Source organism: Tachyglossus aculeatus, chromosome 1, assembly GCF_015852505.1.
Source record: "Tachyglossus aculeatus isolate mTacAcu1 chromosome 1, mTacAcu1.pri, whole genome shotgun sequence".
NCBI lineage: Eukaryota > Metazoa > Chordata > Mammalia > Monotremata > Tachyglossidae > Tachyglossus > Tachyglossus aculeatus.
This window is the reverse complement of record NC_052066.1, coordinates 145,925,078-145,950,152: the sequence shown is the minus strand read 5'-3', so window position 1 is coordinate 145,950,152 and position 25,075 is coordinate 145,925,078. Positions and strand designations below refer to the sequence as shown.

Here is a 25,075-nt window from a genome sequence, read left to right as displayed (position 1 = left end):
AGTGATAGCGAATCCATCGTTGCCAACTTGTACTTCCCAAGTGCTTAGTACAGTGCTCTGCACATCATCATCATCATCACCATCAATCGTATTTATTGAGCGCTTACTATGTGCACAGCACTGTACTAAGTGCTTGGGAAGTACAAATTGGCAACATATAGAGACAGTCCCTACCCAACAGTGGGCTCCCAGTCTAAAAGGGGGAGACAGAGAACAAAAACAAAACCAAACATACTAACAAAATAAAATAAATAGAATCGATACGTACAAGTAAAATAAATAAATAGAGTAATAAATCATCATCATCATCATCAATCGTATTTATTGAGCGCTTACTATGTGCACAGCACTGTACTAAGTGCTTGGGAAGTACAAATTGGCAACATATAGAGACAGTCCCTACCCAACAGTGGGCTCCCAGTCTAAAAGGGGGAGACAGAGAACAAAAACAAAACCAAACATACTAACCAAATAAAATAAATAGAATAGATATGTACAAGTAAAATAAATAAATAGAGTAATAAATCATCATCATCATCATCAATCGTATTTATTGAGCGCTTACTATGTGCAGAGCACTGTACTAAGCGCTTGGGAAGTCCAAGTTGGCAACATCTAGAGACAGTCCCTACCCAACAGTGGGCTCTCAGTCTAAAAGGGGGAGACAGAGAACAAAACCAAACATACTAACAAAATAAAATAAATAGATATGTACAAACGGTAAGCGCTCAATAAATACGATTGATGATGATGATCGACAGATGGCCAAAGAGGAGATGGCACACTCGGAAGGCGGGGCGATCGCTCAGGTCCCCCAGAAATGGCTCAAATCTCCTTTGCGTTCTGCCTCCACCAGAGGAAACGTCCATCTCCGAGCTGATCAAGGCGGAACGGCTCCTGGAGGCCCTGGAGGGTCTGGAGAGGCTGGAGAAGCGGCTCGGGGAAGAGAAACAAGCCGGACGGTTCGCCGGCCGGCCCACGGAGTTCGCCCGCCGGGCCATGGTCGTCTGCCTGCTCTACGACCACCTCTGGGAGAAGATGAAGGCGGTGGTGCAGAACACGCTGGGCCCGGCCCCGGCCCGCCAAGAACTGCTCCGGGATGTGGCCGAGCTCATCGGGCGGGAAGAGCGGGCCCACCCGTCGGGGGCCCAGGCCGAGGCCGACTTCCTGAGCGCGCCCCGGAACTGGAGGGGGAAGTGGCGGGAGGCGGTCGGTGAGAGCGTGAAGGAGCGGGTGCGAGGCATGCCACTGCTCCCCAAGGAGGACAGTCTGACCTGGCTGGCCCAGCACCTCCGGGACCTGGGCAAGGGGATCCGGGAGGATCTAGCCCGGATCCGACGGTCGGTGTGGGGCTGCTACCCCGAGGACTTCGCCGTGTGGGGCGTCTACCTGGATGCCTTCCACGCGGCCATCTCCGCTCACCTGCAGGGACTCCTGGGCGAGGTGTTGGAGCAGGAGCTGGAGCACGTTGGGCCCCAGGACTGTGAGAACGTGTACGTGGTGATGGACTGGGCGGCCAACGTGTACTGCAGGTAATCCGCCCACCGGCCGGGAGGCGATCGCAATAATCGTAATAATGGCATTGATTAAGCGCTTACTATGTGCAAAGCACTGTTCTAAGCGCTGGGGAGGTTCCAAGGTGGTCAGGTTGTCCCACGTGAGGCTCCCAGCCTTAATCCCCATTTTACAGATGAGGTAACTGAGAGAAGTGAAGTGACCTGCCCAGAGTCGCACAGCTGACAAGTGGCGGAGCCGGGGTTTGAACCCATGACCTCTGACTCCAAAGCCCGGGCTCTTTTCCACTGAGCCACGCTGCAATGGTCGCTGCGTTGAGCGCTCACTAAGTGCCGGGCACTGTACGCTGCGGTGGGGTAGGGGTGAGATCATCAGGTCCGGACACGGTCCCTGTCCCACGTGATGCTTGTAGTTAGAAGCAGCGTGGCTCGGTGGGAAGAGCCCGGGCTTTGGAGTCAGAGGTCATGGGTTCAAATTCCGGCTCAGCTGGGTGACCTTGGGCAAGTCACTTAGCTTCTCTGGGCCTCAGTGACCTCATCTGGAAAATGGGGATTAAGGCTGTGAGCCCCCCCCCCTCATGGGACAACCTGATAATAATAATAATGATGGCATTTGTTAAGCGCTTTCTATGTGCAGAGCACTGTTCTAAGCGCTGGGGAGGTTATAAGGCGATCAGGTTGTCCCATGTGGGGCTCACAGTTTTTTTTTTTTTTTAATCCCCATTTTACAGATGAGGTAACTGAGGCACGGAGAAGTTAAGTGCCTTGCCCAAAGTCACACAGCTGACAAGTGGCAGAGCCGGGATTCACCTTGTAACCTCCCCAGTGCTTAGAACAGTGCTTTGCACATAGGAAGCATTTAGTAAATGCCATCGTTATTATTATTATAAAGCAGGAGAAAGAGTAGGTGTCGAATCCCACTCTATAGATGAGGAAACTGAGGCTCAGAGAAGTTAAGGTCATTCATTCATTCAGTCGTATTTATTGAGCACTTACTGTGTGCAGAGCACTGTACTAAGTGCTTGGAAAGTACAGTTCGGCAACAGATGAGAAGCAGCGTGGTCTAGTGGATAGAGCGCAGGCATGAGAGTCAGAAGGACACGAGTTCTAATCCCGCTCCACCACTTGTCTGCCACGTGACCTTGGGTAAGTCACTTCATTTCTCTGTGTCTCAGTTACCTCATCTGTAAAACAGGGATTAAGACTGTGAGCTCCATGTAGGGCATTGTCCATGTCCTCATTTCCTTGTATCTACCCCAAGCACTTAGAATGGAGCTTGGTACATAGTAAGTGCTTAGCAATTTGTCCAAAGTCATGTAGCAAACAAATGGCAGAGATGGGATTAGAACCCAGGTCTTCTGACTCACAGGTCTGTGCACTTTCCATTACACCATGCAATTTTCATTCCTCCAACGATGCCAGGGAACCTTGCTTGGCCAACTTTAAGTTGGGCTTTCCTCCTGCCTTGGGTTGTTTATTGATTCATTCATTCATTCAATCAATCGTATTTATTGAGCGCTTACTGTGTGCAGAGCACTGCACTAAGCGCTTGGGAAGTACAAGTGGACAACATATAGAGACGGTCCCTACCCAACAACGGGCTCATAGTCTAGAAGGGGGAGACAGACAACAAAACAAAACACGTGGACAGGTGTCAAGTCATCAGAATAAACAGAAGTAAAGCTAGATGTACATCATTAACAAAGAAAATAGAATAGTAAATATGTACAAGTAAAATACATAGAGTAATAAATCTGTACAAATATATATACAGGTGCTGTGGGGAGGGGAAGGAGGTACGGTGGGGGGGATAGGGAGGAGGAGAGGAAAAAGGGGGGCTCAGTCTGGGAAGGCCTCCTGGAGGAGGTGAGCTCTCAGTAGGGCTTTAAAGGGAGGAAGAGAGCTAGCTTGGCAGATGTGCAGAGGGAGGGCATTCCAGGCCAAGGGGAGGACGTGGGCCGGGGGTCGGCGGCGGGACAGGCGAGAACGAGGTACAGTGAGGAGGTGAGCGGCAAAGGAGCGGAGTGTGTGGGCTGGGCTGGAGAAGGAGAGAAGGGAGGTGAGGTAGGAGGGGGCGAGGGGATGGATGGCCTTGAAGCCCAGGGTGAGGAGTTTTTGCTTGATGCGTAGGTTGACTGGTAGCCACTGGAGATTTTTGACCTTGAGATGGCCAGTACCCCAGGGTCACCTTGGGACATACCACCCCTTGGCCCTCACCATCCATGCCACCTGACCCCACCCCTTCCTGCATCCCCTTCGGGTCGCATAGTGGTGGGGTTGCACTGGAGGCGGTGCCTTCCAGCACTGTCCCTCCCCTGACCACACGGTCCGATAACCTCCCTGGCTTGCCACGGGAACCAGAAAAGCAGATCCATGGGTCGGGGCAGAGGACATCCTGACACAGAATGGGCTGGGGCTGAGCTGAAATTGTGCCACAGTCTACTAGACTGTAATGGGCACCCCTTCTCTTCCTCTCCATCCTCCAGATTGTAAACTTGTCATGGGCAGGGAATGTATGTCATTGCTCCTGAATTAAAACTGTGGGGTACCCAGGGTTGAAATCCATCCGGGTGTTTACTCTGTCTGTGTGGACAATTAGTCTGAGCCCAACTCATTCTATTTATTTTATTTTGTTAGTATGTTTGGTTTTGTTCTCTGTCTCCCCCTTTTAGACTGTGAGCCCACTGTTGGGTATTGACTGTCTCTATATGTTGCCAATTTGTACTTCCCAAACACTTAGTACAGTGCTCTGCACATAGTAAGCGCTCAATAAATACGATTGATGATGATGATGATGATTCCAGCCCCCAACCCCTGCCAGCCAACTTTGTCCACCTTCCACCTCACCAGACTGGCTCCCTCCCTGCTCCCTCTTCCCCATGCCTGCCCCCAGATCGTTGTTCTAGACTGTGGGCCCGCTTCTATATGTTGCCAACTTGGACTTCCCAAGCGCTTAGTACAGTGCTCTGCACACAGTAAGCGCTCAATAAATATGATTGATTGACTGATTGATTATCCCACAGCTGACAGTTTATTTATTTTACTTGTACATATCTATTCTATGTATTTTATTCTGTTAATATGTTTTGTTCTCTGTCTCCCTCTTCTAGACTATGAGCCCACTGCCGTCTCTATATGTTGCCAACTTGGACTTCCCAAGCGCTTAGTACAGTGCTCTGCACACAGTAAGCTCTCAATAAATACGATTGATTGATTGATTCATCTCCATTTTCCAGATGAGGGAACTGAGGCCCAGAGAAGTGAAGTGACTTGCCTGAAGTCCCACAGCTGACTTTTTATTTATTTTACTTGTATATAACTATTCTATTTATTTTATTTTATTTTGTTAATATGTTTTGTTCTCTGTCTCCCTTTTCTAGACTGTGAGCCCATTGTTGGGTAGGGACCGTCTCTATACGTTGCCAACTTGGACTTCCCAAGCGCTTAGTACAGTGCTCTGCACACAGTAAGCGCTCAATAAATACGATTTATTAATTGATTGATTGATTCTAGACTGTGAGCCAGCTGTTGGGTAGGGACCATCTTTATATGTTGCCAGCTTGTACTTCCCAAGCACTTAGTACAGTGCTCTGCACACAGTAAGTGCTCAATAAATACGATTGAGTGAATGAATGAATGAAAGTGTCCCTGATTCTGTTTTACCGTACTCTCCCAAGTGCTTAGTACAGTGCTCTGCACACAGTAAGCGCTCAATAAATACGATTGATTGATTGATTGATTGATTCTAGACTGTAAGCCCGCTGTTGGGTAGGGACCATCTTTATATGTTGCCAACTTGTACTTCCCAAGCGCTTAGTACAGTGCTCTGCACACAGTAAGTGCTCAATAAATACGATTGAATGAATGAATGAATGAACGTGTCCCTGATTCTGTTTTACTGTACTCTCCCAAGTGCTTAGTACAGTGCTCTGCACATAGTAAGTGCTCAATAAATACCACCAATTGACTGATTGATTGATTGAACTCCAAAGCATTCACATCACCGATGTCACATTTTCTAGACTGTGAGCCCGCTGTTGGGTAGGGACCGTCTCTATATGTTGCCAGCTTGTACTTCCCAAGCATTTAGTACAGTGCTCTGCACACAGTAAGCACTCAATAAATACGATTGAATGAATGAATGAATATTATCTTCACAACTGAGAAAGGACACGGTGGTATTTACTGAACATTTACTGTGTGCAGAGCACTGTACCAAGTGTTTGGGAGAAGGCAATATAACAGAGCTGGTATGCAACATATGCATATGTCATATAATTATTTATTTATATTCGGTCACATTTATTGTATTCAATTGCATTTAATGAATGGTTACTGAATGCAAAGTGCTGTACTAAGAGCTTAATTAGTATTAATTAATATCCGTCTCTCCCTCTCGATTGTAAGCTCATTGGGCAGGGAACGTGCCTACCGACTCTGTTGTATCGTACTCTCCCAATGCTTAATGCAGTGCTCTGCACACAGTAAACGCTCAATGGATACCATCACCTGATTTATTAATAACAGATACAGGATGGAAGATCAAGCACTTAGTACAGTGTGCTGCACCCAATACGCCTTCAATAAAATCTGTAACTGCTTACTACTAGGAGTGCCACCACCTCCATTTTGCAGAAATGGAAACTGAGTCCCAGAGAGGTTGAGTGGCATGCCCAGAGTTATGACTCACCAGGCCAGCAGCAGAAGTAAGGAAGCACAGTCTGAACGTTTTCATAGCAAAATGATCCGGGCAGCAGAGTGACACAATTCCTGACCCTTATGGGCTCAGAGTCTAAGTAGGAGGGAGGGAGTTTTGTCTCTCATCTCCATCCTCTCTCTCTGTCTTCTAGACTGTGAGCCCACTGTTGGGTAGGGACCGTCTCTATATGTTGCCAGCTTGTGCTTCCCAAGCGCTTAGTACAGTGCTCTGCACACAGAAACCGCTCAATAAATACAATTGAATGAATGAATGTCTCTCATTCTGTCACTGGCCTTCCCTCTGGGGCTCTCTGCTTCTCTCTATGTTGCTTGTCTTTTCATCCTGGGCCCCCTGGGCCCATCTTCTGTCCTGCCCTGAATTTTTTCTCCGTCAGGAGCTCATCCGGAGATGCCAACAGGTCCCAGAGCAAGGGTCGTACTCCGCTCCTGGCCCTGCACTGAGGAGATCTCTGGCCACAGCCCAATCTGCCCTTTGGGCAAAGCCACTTAGCCTGTGATGGGGCCAAATTGTAATTGATAGCGATATTAATCACCTCCCACTAGACTTCGGATCTTGAAGTGAACTGCTCAGAGTGATAAAAGTGTCATTATCACAAAAGACAGTGTGGTTTAATGGCTGCACTGTGGGCTGGCTGTCAGCAGGCCCGAATACTCAATTTGGCCCTTGGCCTGAGATGCTGTGTGACACTGGCTTATCATTTCCCCTCAGTGAGAACTATATTATGTGTCTACTATAGGCTGAGCACAATATAGAGAACTAACAGAAGTGAGAGGGAAGCGGAGAGGCCTTGTGAGAAGAGCATAGCTTTAGAGAACCTGGGTTTTAGTTCTGGCTCTACCACTTGTCCGCTGCGTGACTTTGTGCAAGTCACCTAACTTCTCTGTGCTTCTGTAAATTAAACGCTTGTTTTCCCTCTCACTTTGATTTTGAGATCCAATTGGAACAGGGACTGTATTATAATAATAATACTAGTTATTAAGCAATTGCTATGTGCCAGACACTGTTTTAAGCGCTGAGATGGATACAAGCAAATCAGGTTGGACACAGTCCCTGTCCCACATGGAGCTCACAGTCTCAATTTCCATTTTATCAGCGAGGTAACTGAAGCACCGAAAGGTGAAGTGACTTGCCCAAGGTCACACAGCAAACAAGCGGTGGAGTCGGGATTAGAACCCATGACCTTCTGAACACCAGGCCTATGCTCTATCCACCACACCATCCTGCTTCTAGCAGCATGTAGCAGATTGTATCTGACCTGATTATCTTGCATCTACCCCAGTGCTTAGTATTATTATTAAAAGGAGTTTTCGTCGATGGGGGAGATAAGTTGCCACAAATGGATGAATGTCAATCAATCAATCGTATTTATTGAGCGCTTACTGTGTGCAGAGCACTGGACTAAGCGCTTGGGAAGTACAAGTTGGCAACATATGGAGACAGTCCCTACCCAAGTCGTAAGAGACCATTAGAGTGTCAAGAGTACCATTTATAAATGATAAACATGAGGGGGTAGATACATAGACCTAAGAAATTAACAGATACTGCTGAAGTGAGGGAAGAGACTGGCTTGATTGGGTCAGTGGGGTGATTAATCAGGGAAGGCTTCCTGGAACAGTTATAAGATATTTTTGGGAGCAGCACGGCATAGTGGAGAGAGCACGGGCTTGGGAATCAGAAGGTCATGGGTTCTAAGAGAAGCAGCGCGGCTCAGTGGAAAGAGCACGGGCTTGGGAGTCAGAGGTCATGGGTTTGAATCCCGGCTCAGCCACTTGTCAGCTGTGTGACTTTGGGCAAGCCACTGAACTTCTCTGTGCCTCAGTTACCTCATCTGTAAAATGGGGATTAAGACTGTGAGCCCCACATGAAACAACCTGATCTCCTTGCATCCCCCCCAGTGCTTAGAACAGTGCTCCACACATAGTAAGTGTTTAACATGTACTTCCCAAGCGCTTAGTACAGTGCTCTGCACAGAGTAAGTGCTTAATAAATACGATTGATTGATTGATTGGTTAACAAATACCATCATTATTATTCTAATCCTGACTCCGCCACTTGTCTGCTATGTAATCTTGAGCAAGTCACTTCATTCATTCATTCAATTGTATTTATTGAGCACTTACTGTGTGCAGAGCACTGTATTAAGCACTTAGGAAGTACAAGTTGGCAACATATAGAGACGGTCCCTACCCAACAGTGGGCTCACAGTCTCTGTGCCTCAGTTACCTCATATGGGGATGGAGACTGTGAGGCCCACGTGGGACAGGGACTGTGTCCAGCCTGATTTGCTTGTATTCATCCCAGCACTTAGTACAGTGCCCCACACATAGTAAGCACTTAACAAATACCATAATTATTATTATTGATTATTATTATTAGGCAGCCTCTAAAGGAGGAGAGAGAAATGGATTGGGGATACTGGGAAGAGAAGATATTTCAGGCTTGTGATCAGATCCCACCTTCTGGCCTAGTCATTTGTTCACTCACTCATTCACTCATTCATTCATTCATTCATTCATTCATTTATGTTTATTTAGTGCCTACTAAATAAAGCAGGGAAGCAGCGTGGCTCAGTGGAAAGAGCACGGGCTCTGGAGTCAGAGGTCATGGGTTCAAATCCCGGCTCCACCAGTTGTCAGCTGTGTGACTTTGGGCAAGTCACTTCACTTCTCTGGGCCTCAGTTACCTCATCTGTAAAATGGGGATTAAGACTGTGAGCCCCCCGTGGGATAACCTGATCACCTTGTAACCTCCCCAGGGCTTAGAACAGTGCTTTGCATATAGTAAGTGCTTAATAAATGCCATTATTATTATTATTATTATTATTATTATTATTATTATTACTAGGTTCAGAGCCTTGTAATAAGTGCTGCTCAAAGATTCAAGGATAGTGATCCAGACACAGTGTCTGAGCCATAGCAGATTTAGTCTACTAATTCATTCATTCATTCATTCAATCGTATTTATTGAGCACTTACTGTGTGAAGAGCACTGTACTAAGCACTTGGTAAGTACAAGTCAGCAACATATAATGAGGGCACTAATTCCCCCACTAATAAAGGGGAATGAGAAGTGGAGGACACATGGTGACAAGTTAGAAAACACCACCAATGACAATAAAAACTGTAAGAAATGAGAGGTTGTCCCAGGCACCTAATGGGTTCATGGTCATCTTTATCCAGCGAGGACTTCCTGGGCCACCAGGAGCTGAAGATGGACATGGAAAACTTGCCTCCTCTCCTGGAACCCCAAGTCTGGAAGAAGTTGGAATGTGCCTACACCTACTTCCTAAAGGTGAGATGGTGGTGGGTTCTGGAGGAGGATCTGGAGGCAGGCCCAATTGTCTCCATAATTGGAGACGATTCAAGCAGTGTGGTCTACTGGTTAGAGCATGGACCTGACAGTCAAAAGGAGCTGGGTTCTAATACTGGCTCCATCCCTTGTCTGCTGCGTGACTTTGGACAAGTCACTTCACTTCCCTGTTCCTCAGTTACTTCATCTGTAAAATGGGCAGTAAGACTGTGAGTCCCATGTGGGATAGGGACTGTGTTCAACCTCGTACCCCTCTCCATCCCCCCATCTTACCTCCTTCCCTTCCCCACAGCACCTGTATATATGTATATATGTTTGTACATATTTATTACTCTATTTATTTATTTATTTATTTTACTTGTACATATCTATTCTATTTTATTTTGTTAGTGTGTTTGGTTTTGCTCTCTGTCTCCCCCTTTTAGACTGTGAGCCCACTGTTGGGTAGGGACTGTCTCTATATGTTGCCAATTCGTACTTCCCAAGTGCTTAGTACGGTGCTCTGCACATAGTAAGCGCTCAATAAATACGATTGATGATGATGATGATGATGATTAGCTTGTATCTACTCCAGCGCTTTGTATCGTGCCTGGCACAGAGTAGGCGCTTCACAAATACCAATTTTTTAAAAATGGTGGAATTCCACGGGAGTGGAAAAGAGGAGTGAGCCCCTCTACCGTACCAGGGTCCAGGGACCCGAAAGCATCCCCAGCAGGTTCTCAGCTCTTAGGTTCTGCTCCCCTCTATCCTGCTCTCCTGAGGAGAATGGGTGACAGCAGGAGACCCAAACAGATGCAGAGGAAACGCTTTAAGGATGTAGTAAAGCGCAGCCTCTGGACGTTGACGTCTCTGGATGTTGAGACGGCAAAGCTGGAAGCTGGGGTTCAGCTGGCAGACTACGAGCCAGGGCCACCGATCTAGAAAGGGGAGGCTCTCTGGGAGTGGAAACTCTGAGAGCATTGTGAGAGGAAGCGGCAAAAGTGAAAATTGTGCCAGAAAACACAAGAGCTCAACAGGAGGCAGAGTGTGGGTAGGGGGGTGAGAGAGTGTGTGTGTGTGTGTGTGTGTGTGTGTGTATTTGTGTGGCAGGTCGGGATTGCGGATCCTATACTGGACAATCCAACTACACATATATACACACAAACACAATAAGAAAATTCACCATCATGTTGTCATCCCTAAGTTCAACAAACACATTCTGGTTAGCATAGAGGACCTGTTTGGATATAATAATGATGCTGCTGCTACTACTACTGCTACTGCAGTTACTCCTCCTCCTCCTCCTCCTCCTATTTAATCGTATTTACTGAGCGCTTACCATGTGCAGAGCACTGTACTAAGTGCTTGGGAGAGTACAGCATAACAAACAGATACATGTCCTGCCCACAATGAGCTTACAGTCTAGAGGGTGAGCTTACAGTAGTACTGTGACTACTATGATGACTACTACTTCTATTACTACTATAATCAGAAATAAATATAAATACTATTAGATAATAATAGTAATAATAATAATTGTTGAATCTGCTAAACACTAGGTACCAAGCATTGTGCTAAGCAATGGGAAAGATACAATCCAGTCGGGTCAGAAGCTGTCCCTGTCCCACATGGGGCTCAAGCCCGTGCTCCTTCCACTGAGCCACGCTGTTCTCTGTGCTTCAGTTCCCTCATCTGTAAAATGGGGATGGAGACCGTGAGCCCCATGTGGGACAACCTGATTACCTTGTATCTCCTCCAGCGCTGAGAACAGTGCTTGGCACATAGTAAGCACTTAACAAATACCATCATTATTATTATTATGCTGCTTCCTAAGCAAACCTTCTCATCTGTCCTCACTTTAGCTCCCTGAGGGCGCTGGAATATCAGCAGAGCAGGCCAGGGAAAAGATTCAGAGACACTCATGGGCTCTGGAGAGGCCATCCCATCGTGGGTGGGGACGGGCAGAGAGGGGAGGGAGTTTTCCATTCAGTTGTCTCAGCGGCCCGTGTGGCCCGTCTTTCTTTTCCAGGACTGACTGAGTGGCGTTTGTCTCCTTTTCTGAGTAGGAAAAGATCCAAGCTTGTTTTGAAAACATTCGGCAACTGGAGATGGTGAAGTGGACGACTCGGGAGCAGCCCAGCACCTTACAGGACCTGTATCACTCACCCCTTTCCGTTGACATCCACATGGTAGGGAAAAGGACACCGCGGGCCTGGCCTGTGGTACCGGGCCATCCCGGAAAAAAACTGAATTGGGCAGAAAATACCACCCTCTCTCTCCTTCCTCCCTCCATCCCAAGGCAGCCTCTGTGATTCATAAGATATTGCTTTCGTTACTTCAGACACACGGCATAGCATGTCGGAAGTTCTCCTGTGTCTTCCACAACCTGAAAACTAGAGTTTTTCTCTTGGGGGGGATGACCCCTCAGCCACTCTCTGGCTCAAAGCCATTATGCCCTCCACAAAGATCCCTCTTACACAGGCGCCCCTCCGGACTCAAACCAAGTGATGCTGGGAGTTTCCTCACTCAATCGTGTTTTATTACTCATCATCATCATCATCATCATCATCAATCGTATTTATTGAGCGCTTACTATGTGCAGAGCACTGTACTAAGCGCTTGGGAAGTACAAGTTGGCAAATATAGAGACAGTCCCTACCCAACAGTGGGCTCACAGTCTAAAAGGGGGAGACAGAGAACAAAACCAAACATACTAACAAAATAAAATAAATAGGATAGATATGTACAAGTAAAATAAATAAATAAATAAATAGAGTAATAAATATGTACAACCATATATACATATATACAGGTGTTGTGGGGAAAGGAAGGAGGTAAGATGTGGGGGATGGAGAGGGGGATGAGGGGGAGAGGAAGGAAGGGGCTCAGTCTGGGAAGGCCTCTATTTATTTATTTATTTATTTTACTTGTACATATCTATTCTATTTATTTTATTTTGTTAGTATGTTTGGTTTTGTCTCCCCCTTTTAGACTGTGAGCCCACTGTTGGGTAGGGACTGTCTCTATAGGTTGCCAATTTGTACTTCCCAAGCGCTTAGTACAGTGCTCTGCACACAGTAAGCTGTCAATAAATACGATTGATGATGGTGATGATTGAGTGCTTACTATGTGTGGAGCACTATGCCGAGCACTTGGGAGAGTACAGTTCTTCAATCGGCTTGGGAGCCATAGGATGTGGGTTTTAATCCTGGATCCGCCACTTGTCTGTTGTGTGACCTTGGGCAAGCTGCTTAACTTCTCTGTGCCTCAGTTACCTCATCTGTAAAATGGGGATTAAGACAGGGAGCCCCACATGGAACAACCCGATTACCTTGTATCTACCCTAGAGTTTAGAACAGTGCTTGGCACATAGTAAGCGCTTAGCAAGTACAACAATTAATTAATTTGTTGAGCGCTTACTGTGTACAAAACACTGTACTAAGCACTTGGGAGAGTACAATACAACAACAGACACATTCCCTGCCCAGCGCACGCTCACAGTCTAGAGGGGGAGACAGATATTAATATACATAAATAAATGAACATATAAGTGTTGAGTACAATATAGCAGAATTAGCAGATACATTCCCTGCCCATAATGAGCTTACAGTCTAGAAGGGGAGATGGACATTAATATGAATAAATTTCAGTTACTGCCATTCTGAGGCCTCCCTTTCCGCGGGTACGCCCTAAAGTGACTACGTCAGTTAGCTACCATCGGAAACCGGCCCTGGCCCCCCTGCCCCGCCCTTAACTTCCAAGTTAACCAGGAAGGGGTCAAGTGGAGCAGAGAAAAGGGGAAAGTGGGGAGACACTCATTCGATTGTGAGATTTCGGTGATCTGCTTCTGTTTCTCTGGGCCTCTGACTCTCTCTCTCTCTCCTTTTGAGCCTCTCTCTCTCTCCATCATTCATTTATTCATTCAATTGCATTTATTGAGCACTTACTGTGTGCAGAGCACTGTACTAAGCGCTTGGGAGAGTACAATAGAACAATAAACAGACACATTCCCTGCCTGTTCCTGTCTCTCTAGATTTCTACTCTGTCTTTATGTCTCTATCTTTCTCTCTGTCTTTATGTACACTGAACTGTAAACTCTAATGTGGACAGGGATTATCTATATCTATTCTTTTGTACCATACTCTCCCAAGTGCTTAAGCACAGTGCATTACACAGAGTAAGTGTGAAATGAATACCAATGATTGATTATCCATGCCTCTCTCTGTCTCTGCTTCTCTCCATTTTGTGCCTGCGTCTTTGCCTTTGAGTCTCAGTCTCTCTGATCTTGTGTCTCAGTTTCTCTCTGTGTCTCTGACTCATTTATTCAATCATACTTGTTTAACGGTTACTGTGTGCAGAGCACTGTACTAAGCGCTTAGGAGAGTACCATACAATACTAAACAGACACTCCCCATGTGAGGCTAAGCAGTGGCAGGGGTAGGAGAAGAGAAAGGAAGAAATAATAGCAGTCAAGACAGACCCTGCTCCTCGCTCCCAGAACCCTGTGGTGGCATGGAGCTAGAGAAAGCTCCACTCTGGGCCCTGAGGGAAGGATGGAGGAAAGGAGTAGGAGACGGGAGTCGGGACCTCGGGGCTGCTGGTGACTCCTGCTGCTGCTTGGACTTACTGAGTTCTTCCTGCCCTTGCCCACTGTGGTCAAGAGGAAGGATCCGTGCCTGACCCGCGGGCTCCTGGGAGGGAAGCGGGGGAATATGGGGTGCCGGGCAGGATGTCCTAGCCGAGGAGAAGCAACCGAGCCTCCAGCCAGCTCCAAGACTGACTTCTGGTCTCCCTTCTAGATGCTCAGTCAGCACGCTAACACTGCCCGCGCCATCTCTGGGAGCTTGGAAACCACCACGCTGCAGATTTGTGTCCAGGGACTGAAAGACTTCATAGCCAGGTAAGGGATGCTGCCTGAGGAAGGAGTTAGAACGGTGCTTTGCACCTAGTAAGCACTTAATAAGTGCCATCATTATCATTATTACTATTATTCATTCATTCAATTATATTTATTGAGCGCTTACTGTGTGCAGAGCAATGTTCTAAGCGCTTGGGAAGTACAAATCGGCAACATATAGAGAAGGTCCCTACCCAACAACGGGCTCACAGTCTAGAAGAGTAGCCTGCAGAGTTCTGTATCAGGCCCGCCACGTTCCCCCGAGATAGGAGAACCACCAGGCCACAACCTATGCGGGGGCTTAAGCAAAATTAAACAACAGGCCGCCTCTTTTCTTCAGAGGAAGCAGTGTGACCCGTTGGAGGGAGCACAGACCTCGAGTGCTAGTCCCGGCTTCACCAGTTGTTTGCTGTGTGACCCTGGGCAAGTGACTTAGCTTCTCTGGGCCTTAATTACCTCCTCTGTAAAATGGAGATTAGACTGTGAGCCTCTTGGGCGACAGGGACGGATTATGTTATATCTAATCCCAGCTTTTAGTACAGTGCCTGGCACTTAACAAATACCAAAAAAAAAAAAAAAGGAACCAAAGTTGTCCAAGCAAACAAGGGAACAAAGAGATTCCCTTCATCCACTCTTAGGAAAGCAATTGCCCCAGTGATTCAACTTTAAGGCTTGGATCGAGTCCCATTGTCAGGGCTGAGAAGGATCACTGGCTGCCAGGTGCTGCTTTAAAGGGAGAGGAATCCTGCAGAGAGGGAAAACAGTCCCCCAAACCATGAACATCTTCCTCATTGGTTTGTGACAAATGTTTGGACCAATCCTACAATCTCTGGGGATTGGTCCAAATGAACGGGAATATTTCCCATGCTGTCAGGTCACTATTCAAGCATCCTGAAGTTGGACTGCTGGGTATTGGTGACATTATTATTATTATTATTATTATTATTATTATTATTATTACTCTTGTTAAGTGCTTACTATGTGCCAACCACTGTTCTAAGCACTGAGGTAGATACGAGCTAATCAGGTTGGACATAGTCCCTGTCCCACATGGGGCTCACCCTCTCAATCCCCATTTCATAGATGAGGTAACCGAGGCCCAGTGTGGCAGGTCACACAGCAGACATGTGGTGGAATGGAGATTAGAACCCAGGTCCTTCTGACTCGCAGGCCCTTGCTCTATCCACTAAGTCACACTGTGTCTCTGCATTTTGAGACAGTGACATCCTGCATTATGTCACTAGGAGGCAGGGCTAGTTTGTCCATCAGTCAGTCAGTTAGTCAATTATATTTATTGAGCACTTATTGTGTGCAGACCACTTAGGAGAGTACACTATAACAGTATAGCAGACATATTCCACGAACAGATAAACCCCCCTCTTAATACTTAATTTGTAACGCTCAGCAATTAAATCTCTCCCATGTGCAGTTGCCTCCAATGACAAACTCCTTAAGACTCATGGCTGACAAAATTTCTCAGCCTAATCTTATTTTAGTTTAGTCTTAATAGCCTTTTAAGAATAATCCTGCATTATGTCACTAGGAGGCAGGGCTAGTCTGCCCATCAGTCAGTCAGTCAGTCAATTATATTTATTGAGCACTTACTGTGTGCAGACCACTTAGGAGAGTACACTATAACAGTAGTCTTAATAGCCTTATTAAGAATTATCCTGCATTATGTCACTAGGAGGCAGGACCAGTCTGTCCACCAGTCAGTCAGTCAATTATATTTATTGAGCACTTACTGTGTGCAGACCAATTAGGAGAGTACACTATAACAGTATAACAGACATATTCCATGAACAGATAAACCCCACTCTTGATACTTAATTTGTAATGCTCAGCAATTAAATCTCTCCCGTGTGCAGTTGCCCCCGATGACAAACTCCTCAAGACTCATGGCTGACAAAATTTCTCAGCCTAATCTTATTTTAGTTTCGTCTTAATAGCCTTTTTAAGAATAAGAAGAAAACTCCAGACTCAATCATCATTCCAAACTTTCCCCTTCCAATCTTGGCACTATCTTTACCCCAAACATTTATTTACACCAAATTTCAATATTCCAATTTATCCAAAATTAAATGAAAAAGGAACACGTGCCTTCCTTACATTTTTTTCTCCACACATTTAATTAGTTCCATAGTGAACATATTAAGGCAAGTTTCCTTGTCTAATCCAACATGTCTATACTGGCCAAGAAGCCAGCTGCAGGCCACTACCTGGGAAGCCAAGAAATTGCCCTAATACTGTATGGGTAAGCTAATAATAATAATGTATGTGTATATAAATATATATGTCTATGTATAATGGTATATGTTGAGCACTTACTGTGTGCCAGACACTGTACTAAGCACTGAGGTGGATAAGAACAAATCGGGATGGACACATTCCCTGTCCCACATGGGATTTGCATAATAATAAAAAGAAGAGATGCAGTATTTGGTAATTACTTTGTGCCAAGCTCTGTTCTAAGCATTGAGGTGGCTACAATATAAGCAGTCAATCAATCAATCAATCAGTCATATTTATTGAGCACTTAGAGTATACAGAGCACTGTACTAAATGCTTGGTAGAGTACAGTACAACAGAGTTCATTCATTCAATCAATTGTATTTATTGAGCGAGTGCTTACTGTGTGCAGAACACTATACTAAGAACTTGGAAAGTTGAGAGACACTTTCCCTGTGAACAGGGAACTTTTGGTCTAGAGGGGAGGCAGGTAATAAAATAAATTATAGGTATGTATCTAAGTGCTGTGGGGCTGAGGGGGGAGGGTGAATAAAGGATATCGATCGAGTACCTGGGAGTCAGAGGACTTGAGCTTTAATCCCAATTCTGCTACTCCTCTGCTGTGTGACCTCAGGCAAGTCACTTCACTTCTCTGTGCCCCAGTTACTTCATCTGTAAAATGGGGGTTAAGACGGCGAGCCCCATGTGGGACACCGACCGTGTCCACCCTGATTATCTAGTATCTACCCCAGGGCTTAGTACAGTGCTTGGCACATAGTAAGCAATGAACAAATACCATAAAAAAACTTAATAAACACTGCAGAAAGATGGAGTAGAGGGAAAGAGGGTTTAACTTGGGTTTAGCTGGGGAAGGGTACATAGGGCTCACAGTCTAAGTAGGATGGAGCCCTGCTTCTCTATGTGTGCAGGAGGAGAGAACTAATGTACATTCTTTTGGGGTTCTATCCCTGGAGCCACCATTAACTCTGGAATCCGGGTGGCAGGTTCGGAGAAGACTTCCTGAATTCGGATGTCATGAATGACGACTCCCTGGTGGTGCCCTACTTGATCACCTATATGAATACGATGCACGAGTTAAAGTAAGGATTCGCTTTCCTTGTGGGGCTTGGGGGCAGGATGGGGGCAGGATGTCTCTGCAGATGAAGGCCAAAACCTCCTTTTCCCTAACAGACCTTAATCAATCAATCGATAGTATTTCCTGAACACCTGGGGAGGAAACCAGGAGGAAGAAGAACGTGGGAAGTGGGGAGAATTAGGGCTGAGTTTAAACCCCGCCACTGTCAGGGCCAGATTAACCCAGAGGCTCAAGAGGGCCTGCGGGAACTCAGAAGTCTCCTCCCACCCCAGTACTTCATTCATTCATTCATTCAATCACAATTATTCAGCACTTACTGTGTACAAAGGACTGTACTTAAGCGCTTGCTAGAGTGTATTACGACAACAGACACATTCCTGCCCAAAACAAGCTCATAATCTAGAGGGGGAGACAGACCTTGATATAAATTAATAAATAGATAAATAAATTACAGATATATACGTACGGGATGGAAGGGATGGAAGGGATGATGAATGAAATAAGAGTGGTGCAGAAGGGAGTGGGAAAAGAAGTAAGGAGGACTTAGGGAAGGCGTCTTGGAGGAGATGTGCCTTCAATAAGGCTCTGAGTTAGGGAGAGCAATGATCTGGCTAATTACATTAAGAAAGTATGTTGAGTATGCTAAGCCTTGGACTAAACTTAACTAAACAGACTTAAAGGTACTAAACAGACACATTCCCTGCCCCCATGGCGCTCACAGTCTAGAAGGGGGAGATGGACATTAATATAAATAAATAAAACTACAGGTAGTTACGCAAGTGCTATGGGGCTGAGGGGGGGACGGTGAATACAGGGAGCAAGTTAAGTATGTTAAGACAGTCCCCTTGAAAGTTCTGCCGTGGGCGGTTCATTACCACACAGGCTTCTAGGGAATCTACTGTGGCTCCCAGCATCCCAAAGAGTTTTCCCCACCCCCAGCTACCCATGCCATCACCCCCATCCCTAAAGTACCTGGAGTCTCACAAGAAGGGGTGTGTGTGTGTGTGTGTGTGATTTTTTTTAATTTTCCTGGAGGGTTTTGAAAATGGTCGGAGGGCTGTAGTTTGGGGAATTTGAAGGGCAAAGGAGATCCAGACTGGGTGGAGAGGTAGGCTGCAGAATACTACTACTACTACTACTACTACTACTACTACTACTGCTACTACTACTACTACTTTTTTCCCTACTCCTTTGCCAAAGCCGTCACTTTTTGGCTGTTTACTCCTAGAGGGTTCAGCACAGTTCTGTGCTCATCCGGGCACTTAATATTATCTGTTTGCCTCCAAACAGTCAGAAATCTCTTTCATATCCTAGTTCTTGGGTTGGTGGAAGAGAGAAAAGCTGAAAAAGTAGAAAGCTGAGAATAGAGTAGATGATTATGCTGTTGTTGTTAATTATAACAGTACTTTATTAATGATAATATGGTAATCATCTTATTCAAATACTGTATGATTAATACGGCATTTGAGTTCTGATTAGGGGGCCAGTCACTCTTAAGTACCCGAGTTAATCAAGTGACATGGTAGAGTCCTTGACCCCAAAGGGCTCACAGTGGGACAGGGATTGTGTCCAACTCGGTTTACTTGTATCTACCCCAGTGCTTAGTACAGTGTCTGTTATATAGTAAGTACTTAACAAATGCCATAATTATTATTATTATTACTGGGGAAAGAGAGGTCACAAAACAATAAGGTTAAATCAAGAACAACAATACGTGAGAAACAACAAGAGCAGGTAAATGATAATACCATAAAATAGGTGGGTAAGCAGTTGTTCAGAGGAACAGTCTTCAGGCTAATAGTCCGTGATTACAAATGCTCAGAACTGACCCAGCAGGCTAATGAAGGGGCAGTGGGATCTTGTGAAAAGAGCATGGAATTAGGAGTCAGGAGTTGTGGGTTCTAATTCCAGACTATAAACTTACTGTGGGCAAGGAATGTTTCTGTTATATTGTACTCTCCCAAGCACTTAGTACAGTGCTCTGCACACAGTAAGCCCTCAAGAATTACAATTGACTAATTGACTATTACCGAGTTTGTCTCTGGTCTGCTCTATGGACTTGGGCAAGTTGTTTCACCTTTCTGTGCTTCCATAAAATGGGAATAAAAACAAGAGGTCCATAAGACAAAGACACATTGTCCAATCTGATTATCTTGTATCTACCCCAATAATTAGCACAATGGTTATCATAAGGTAAGCCACATGGTCAAGCTTTTTGTACAGTGCTCTGCCCAAGTAAGCGTTCAGTACTACCATCAATTGGTAAGTGCTCAATAAAAGCTATAATAACAACAAGTTTCACTTCCAGTGGGTCAGGCAGGATGAGAGAATCATTGGGTGATCCTGCCTGCTGTTCCTTGAGCTCCAGGGTCTTATGGGAATTCCAGGCCTCGTGGGTTACAGTTTAGGCCTTCTCTTCACTCCTGTGGAGATGGGGCTCCGCTCCCATGATGTGAGGTGGGAGGAGGGAGGCTGCCCAGTTAGAGAAGCAGCATGGCTCAATGGAAAGAGCACGGGCTTTGGAGTCAGAGGTCATGGGTTTGAATCCTGGCTCCGCCACATGTCTGCTGTGTGACCTTGGGCAAGTCACTTAACTTCTCTAAGCCTTAGTTACCTCACCTGTAAAGTGGGGATTAAGACTGTGAGTCCCACATGGGACAGCCTCATCACCTTGTATCCCCCCCAGCACTTAGAACAGTGCTTTGCACATAGTAAGCGCTTAACAAATGCCATCATTATTACTATTACTACTAATAATGATGGCATTTATTAAGCACTTACTGTGTGCAAAGCACTGTTCTAAGTGCTGGGGAGGTTACAAGGTGATCAGGTTGTCCCACGTGGGGCTCACAGTCTAATTACAGATGAGGTAACTGAAGCATAGAGAAGTTAAGTGACTTGCCCAAAGTCACATGGCTGACAATTGGCGGAGCCGGGATTTGAACCCATGACCACTGACTCCAAAGCCCGTGCTCTTTCCACCGAGCCATGCTGCTTCAATGCAGAATGATGACTTATTCATGCTGTGCCCTGTGTGATTGCATCACAGAATAGTATATGTGATGTCATCTGTATCAGGGTCACGTCGAGCACCCACAGAGCCCTCAAATCCTGGGCCAAAACATTCCTGGATCCCTGGTGGGCAGGGACAGCGTTGTTGGGGGCGGTTGAAGTCCCTGAAGGAACACAACAGGGCTCAGCCTGGGACTCTTTGGGCCACAAAAGAAAGGTTGCCGGATCCCCTCCGGGGGACCTGGAGGCCGAAATTGGCTCCAACTTGTGGCTAGCACAATTACTATATTATTTCTTAAGTGCTTATTATGCACCAAAGCACTGTGCTCCGTGCTGCGGCAGATACAAGATCAGGAAAAATGAAGTCCCTAGCCACATGGGACTCCCAGTCTAGGAAAGAGGGAGAACAGGTACTTCATCACCATTAAAAAGGAGAGGAAACTGAAGTCCAGAGACGTTAAGCCCAAGTTCACACAGCAAGCAAGTGACGGAGAGGGGATTAGAACTCAGGACTCCTGACTTCCAGTCCTGGGTTCTTTCCACTGACTCACACGGCTTCTCGGACAAGGCAGTTGAGGGTGCATGGTGTGAATGTTTTTGACAGGGAAGGCTTGGCTCAGCACCTGGGAAAACATGGAAGTGAAAAGCAATCGCTAGCTAAATTCTTGTAGCATAGCATGGTGCGAACTTGGACACACCCCAAAGGTCAAGTCTCTGGGGCGAGGGGAAGGGAGACAGTCAGCATGAAGCTGGCTAGAAAATTCCACGGAGCAGGGCTTCCCTCCTCCTAAACCTGGTAACAGTGAAAAATGTGGATTCCAGTCCGTCGAACCTTGCATATTAGAGAAATCTGCTTATTCATTCAATTGTATTTATGGATTGATTATCGGGAGAAGCAGCATGGCTCAGTGGAAAGAGCATGGGCTTGGGAGTTAGAGGTCATGGGTTCAAATCCCAGCTCCACCAATTGTCAGCTGTGTGACCTTGGGCAAGTCACTTAGCTTCTCTGTGCCTCAGTTACCTCATCTGTAAAATGGGGATTAAGACTGAGAGCCCCATGTGGTAACTTTGTATCCTCCCCAGCGCTTAGAACAGTGCTTGGCACATAGTAAGCGCTGAACAAATACCATTATTATTATTATTATTAAGTGCTTATTATGTACAGAGCACTGTACTAAGAGCTTGGGAGAGAACACTATGACAATAAACAGACACATTCCCTGCCCACATCGAGCTTACAGTCTAGACATTAATATAGATAAATAAAATTACAGATAGTTACACAAGTGCTTTGGGACTGTGGGGGGGAAGGTGAATACAGGGAGCAAGTCAGGATGACACAGAAGGGAGTGGAAGAGGAAAGAGGGGGCTTAGGGAAGGCCTCTTGGAGGAGATGTGCCTTCGATAAGGCTTTGAATAGGGAGAGAGTAGTTCTCTGTTGGATTTGAGAAGAGAGGGCACTCCAGGACATAGGCAGGACATGGGTGAAATGACAGCGGCGAGTAGGGCAACTTAAAGCAGCATAGCTCAATTGAAAGAGCACTGGCTTGGGAGTCAGAGGTCAAGGGTTCAAATCCCAGCTCCACCAACTGTCAGCTGTGTCACCTTGGGCAAGTCACTTAGCTTCTCTGTGCCTCAGTTACCTCATCTGCAAAATGGGATTAAGATTGTGAGCCCCATGTGGGACAACCTGATCACCTCGTATCCTCCCCAGTGCTTAGAACAGTGCTTTGCACATAGTAAGCGTTTAACAATTACCATCATTATTATTATTATTAAAGAGCTGAGGGGTACTAGGTATGAGTAGGCTTTGCAAGTGTGCCTTGGCTGGAGCAGCTCCTGCTCCTGACATAGCTGGTGGTCCATGCCACACCTCAGGATAGCACTTTGAGGGGCTTGTGCCCCCCTTCCTGCCCTTCCCCATACTTCGAAGTCCAGCTGGAGTCAAGCAGCAGGCGCAAGGAGAGCCCACCTCAGCCTGACCAAGGGAGGCTCTAGGTTGGCGCTGAAGACTCTGGTCCCATAGCCAAGAACCTCCAGGCCTCCAGCTCTCCAGACCTCCATCTCTCCATCTCCTTCTCCTGACCAACCCCTGAAGCGGAAGAAAGATCCCAATGCCCCAGGGATGTGGCAGGCAAAGTCTGTACCTTAGCCTGGCTTAGCCAATGGTGCTGGGGTTTATTATTAATAATAATAATAACGATAATAAATGGCATTTGCCAAACACTATGTGTCAAGCACTGTTCTAAGCGCTCGGCTAGAAACACACTAATTAGTTTGGACACAGTCCCTGTCCCATGTGGGACTTAAAGTCTTAATCCCTACTTTACAGATGAGGTAACTGAGGCCTAGAGAAGTCAAATAATAATAATAATAATGTTGGTATTTGTTAAGTGCTTACTATGTGCAAAGCACTGTTCTAAGTGCTGGGGTAGATACAAGGTAATCAGGTTGTCCCAGGAAGGGCTCACAGTCTTCATCCCCATTTTACAGATGAGGGAACTGAGGCCCAGAGAAGCGAAGTGACTTGCCCAAAGTCACCCAGCTGACAAGTGGCGGAGCCGAGATTTGAACCCACAGCCTCTGACTCCAAAGCCCGTGCTCTTTCCATTGAGCCACAGATTTGACTTTGTCAAATGGAAGCAGTGTGGCTTAGTGGCAAGACCCTGGGCTTGGGAGTCAGAGGACAAGGGTTCTAATCCTGGCTCCACCACTTTTCTGCTGTGTGACCTTGGGCAAGCTGCTTAACTTCTCTGCGCCTCAGTGACCTCATCTGCAAATGGGGATGAAGACTGTGAGTCCCATCGGGGACAACCTGATTACCTTGTACAGTGCTGGGCACATAGTAAGCACTTCACAAATACCATAATAATAATAGTAATAATAATCATTTGCCTAAGGTCACACAGCAGACAAATGCCAGAGACTGGATTTTTATTATCACTATTATAATATAATGATATCATATAATATTAATATATAATTAATATTAATATTACTATATAATAATATAGTTATTCTAATAATGATAATAATAACCATAATAATAGTATTTGTTAAGTGCTTACTATATGCCAAGCACTGTTCTAAATGCTGGGGTACATACAAGGTAATCAGGTTGTCCCACGTAGTGCTCACAGTCCATTTTACAGATGCGGTAACTGAGGCACAGAGAAGTTAAGTGGTCTGCCCAAGGTCACACAGCAGACAAGTGGTGGGGCCGGCATTAGGACTCAGAGGCTTCTCCCCCCTCCCCACCCTCCACTACCAGGCCTCTCTGTGAACTAATCTGGGGCTAAATCTTGCACGGTGAAAGGCCGGGTTAGCGGAACCATTTATTGACCAACCACCTAGTTTGCGAGTACAGAGTGAAACTCCTGGCCCAGGAGTGGCCACTGAGGGTCTTGTTCAATCCCCGAATCCTAGAATCCCAGGCCTAAGATGGATAGAGCCAGAGAGGGCATCCAGCCCATTCTCCTGCTTCCTGTTAGTACGAGTTAGTGGGGATCCCGCCCATCTTAGTACAATATTGTGTCTTTTCCAGTTCCCTGTCACTGAGGTGAGAATTGCTCAGTGAGGGTGAAGGTATAGCCTACTAACAGCAGGACATATACTTGACTGATTTTTGCAGTAGTGGTGATCAATCAATCAATCAATCATATTTATTGAGCGCTTACTGTGTGCAGAGCACTGTACTAAGCGCTTGGGAAGTACAAGCTGGCAACATATAGGGACAGTCCCTACCCAACAGTGGGCTCACAGTCTAGAAGGGGGAGACAGAGAACAAAACCAAACATACTAACAAAATAAAATAAATAGAATAGATAGGTACAAGTAAAATAAATAAATAAATAGGGTAATAAATATGTACAAACATATATACATATATGCAGGTGCTGTGGGGAAGGGAAGGAGGGAAGATGCGGGGGATGGAGAGGGGGACGAGGGGGAGAGGAAGGAAGGGGCTCAGTCTGGGAAGGCCTCCTGGAGGAGATGAGGAGATGGTGATGGTTTGTGCTGAACCATCCACACTCATTCACACAATCCCCTTCTGCCCAGGAGCACATACTGCATTATGGCTGGTAAGGAGAGCTGTTAGATAGTCTTTGTCACAAAACAAAATATCTCTGGACCACAAGAGCAGTGGAGGACACCCGCTTTCCTCCAAGCCCTCATTGAGCGATACGTAGATTTTCTAGGGTTGGGAAGGTCTTTTCCAATTAATTGTGAAAGTTATGGGAAAAGCCAAGAAACAACAATAAAAATCCACCAAGAACATCCACAGCAACAACAAAAATATCCAGTTGTCCTTCGCGCAA

General features: G+C 46.1%; 1 protein-coding gene across 1 annotated transcript in view; it reads left to right on the top strand.

The window, feature by feature from the left end:
* Positions 1–25,075, top strand: part of EXOC3L4 (exocyst complex component 3 like 4) — a 66,297-nt gene that overhangs the window by 5,849 nt on the left and 35,373 nt on the right. Inside the window, exons 2-6 of the mRNA XM_038748355.1 lie at positions 857–1,532; positions 9,414–9,525; positions 11,589–11,711; positions 14,322–14,422; positions 17,653–17,748. Coding sequence (XP_038604283.1) covers positions 857–1,532; positions 9,414–9,525; positions 11,589–11,711; positions 14,322–14,422; positions 17,653–17,748 — 1,108 coding nt within the window. The remainder of the gene's footprint in view (positions 1–856; positions 1,533–9,413; positions 9,526–11,588; positions 11,712–14,321; positions 14,423–17,652; positions 17,749–25,075) is intronic.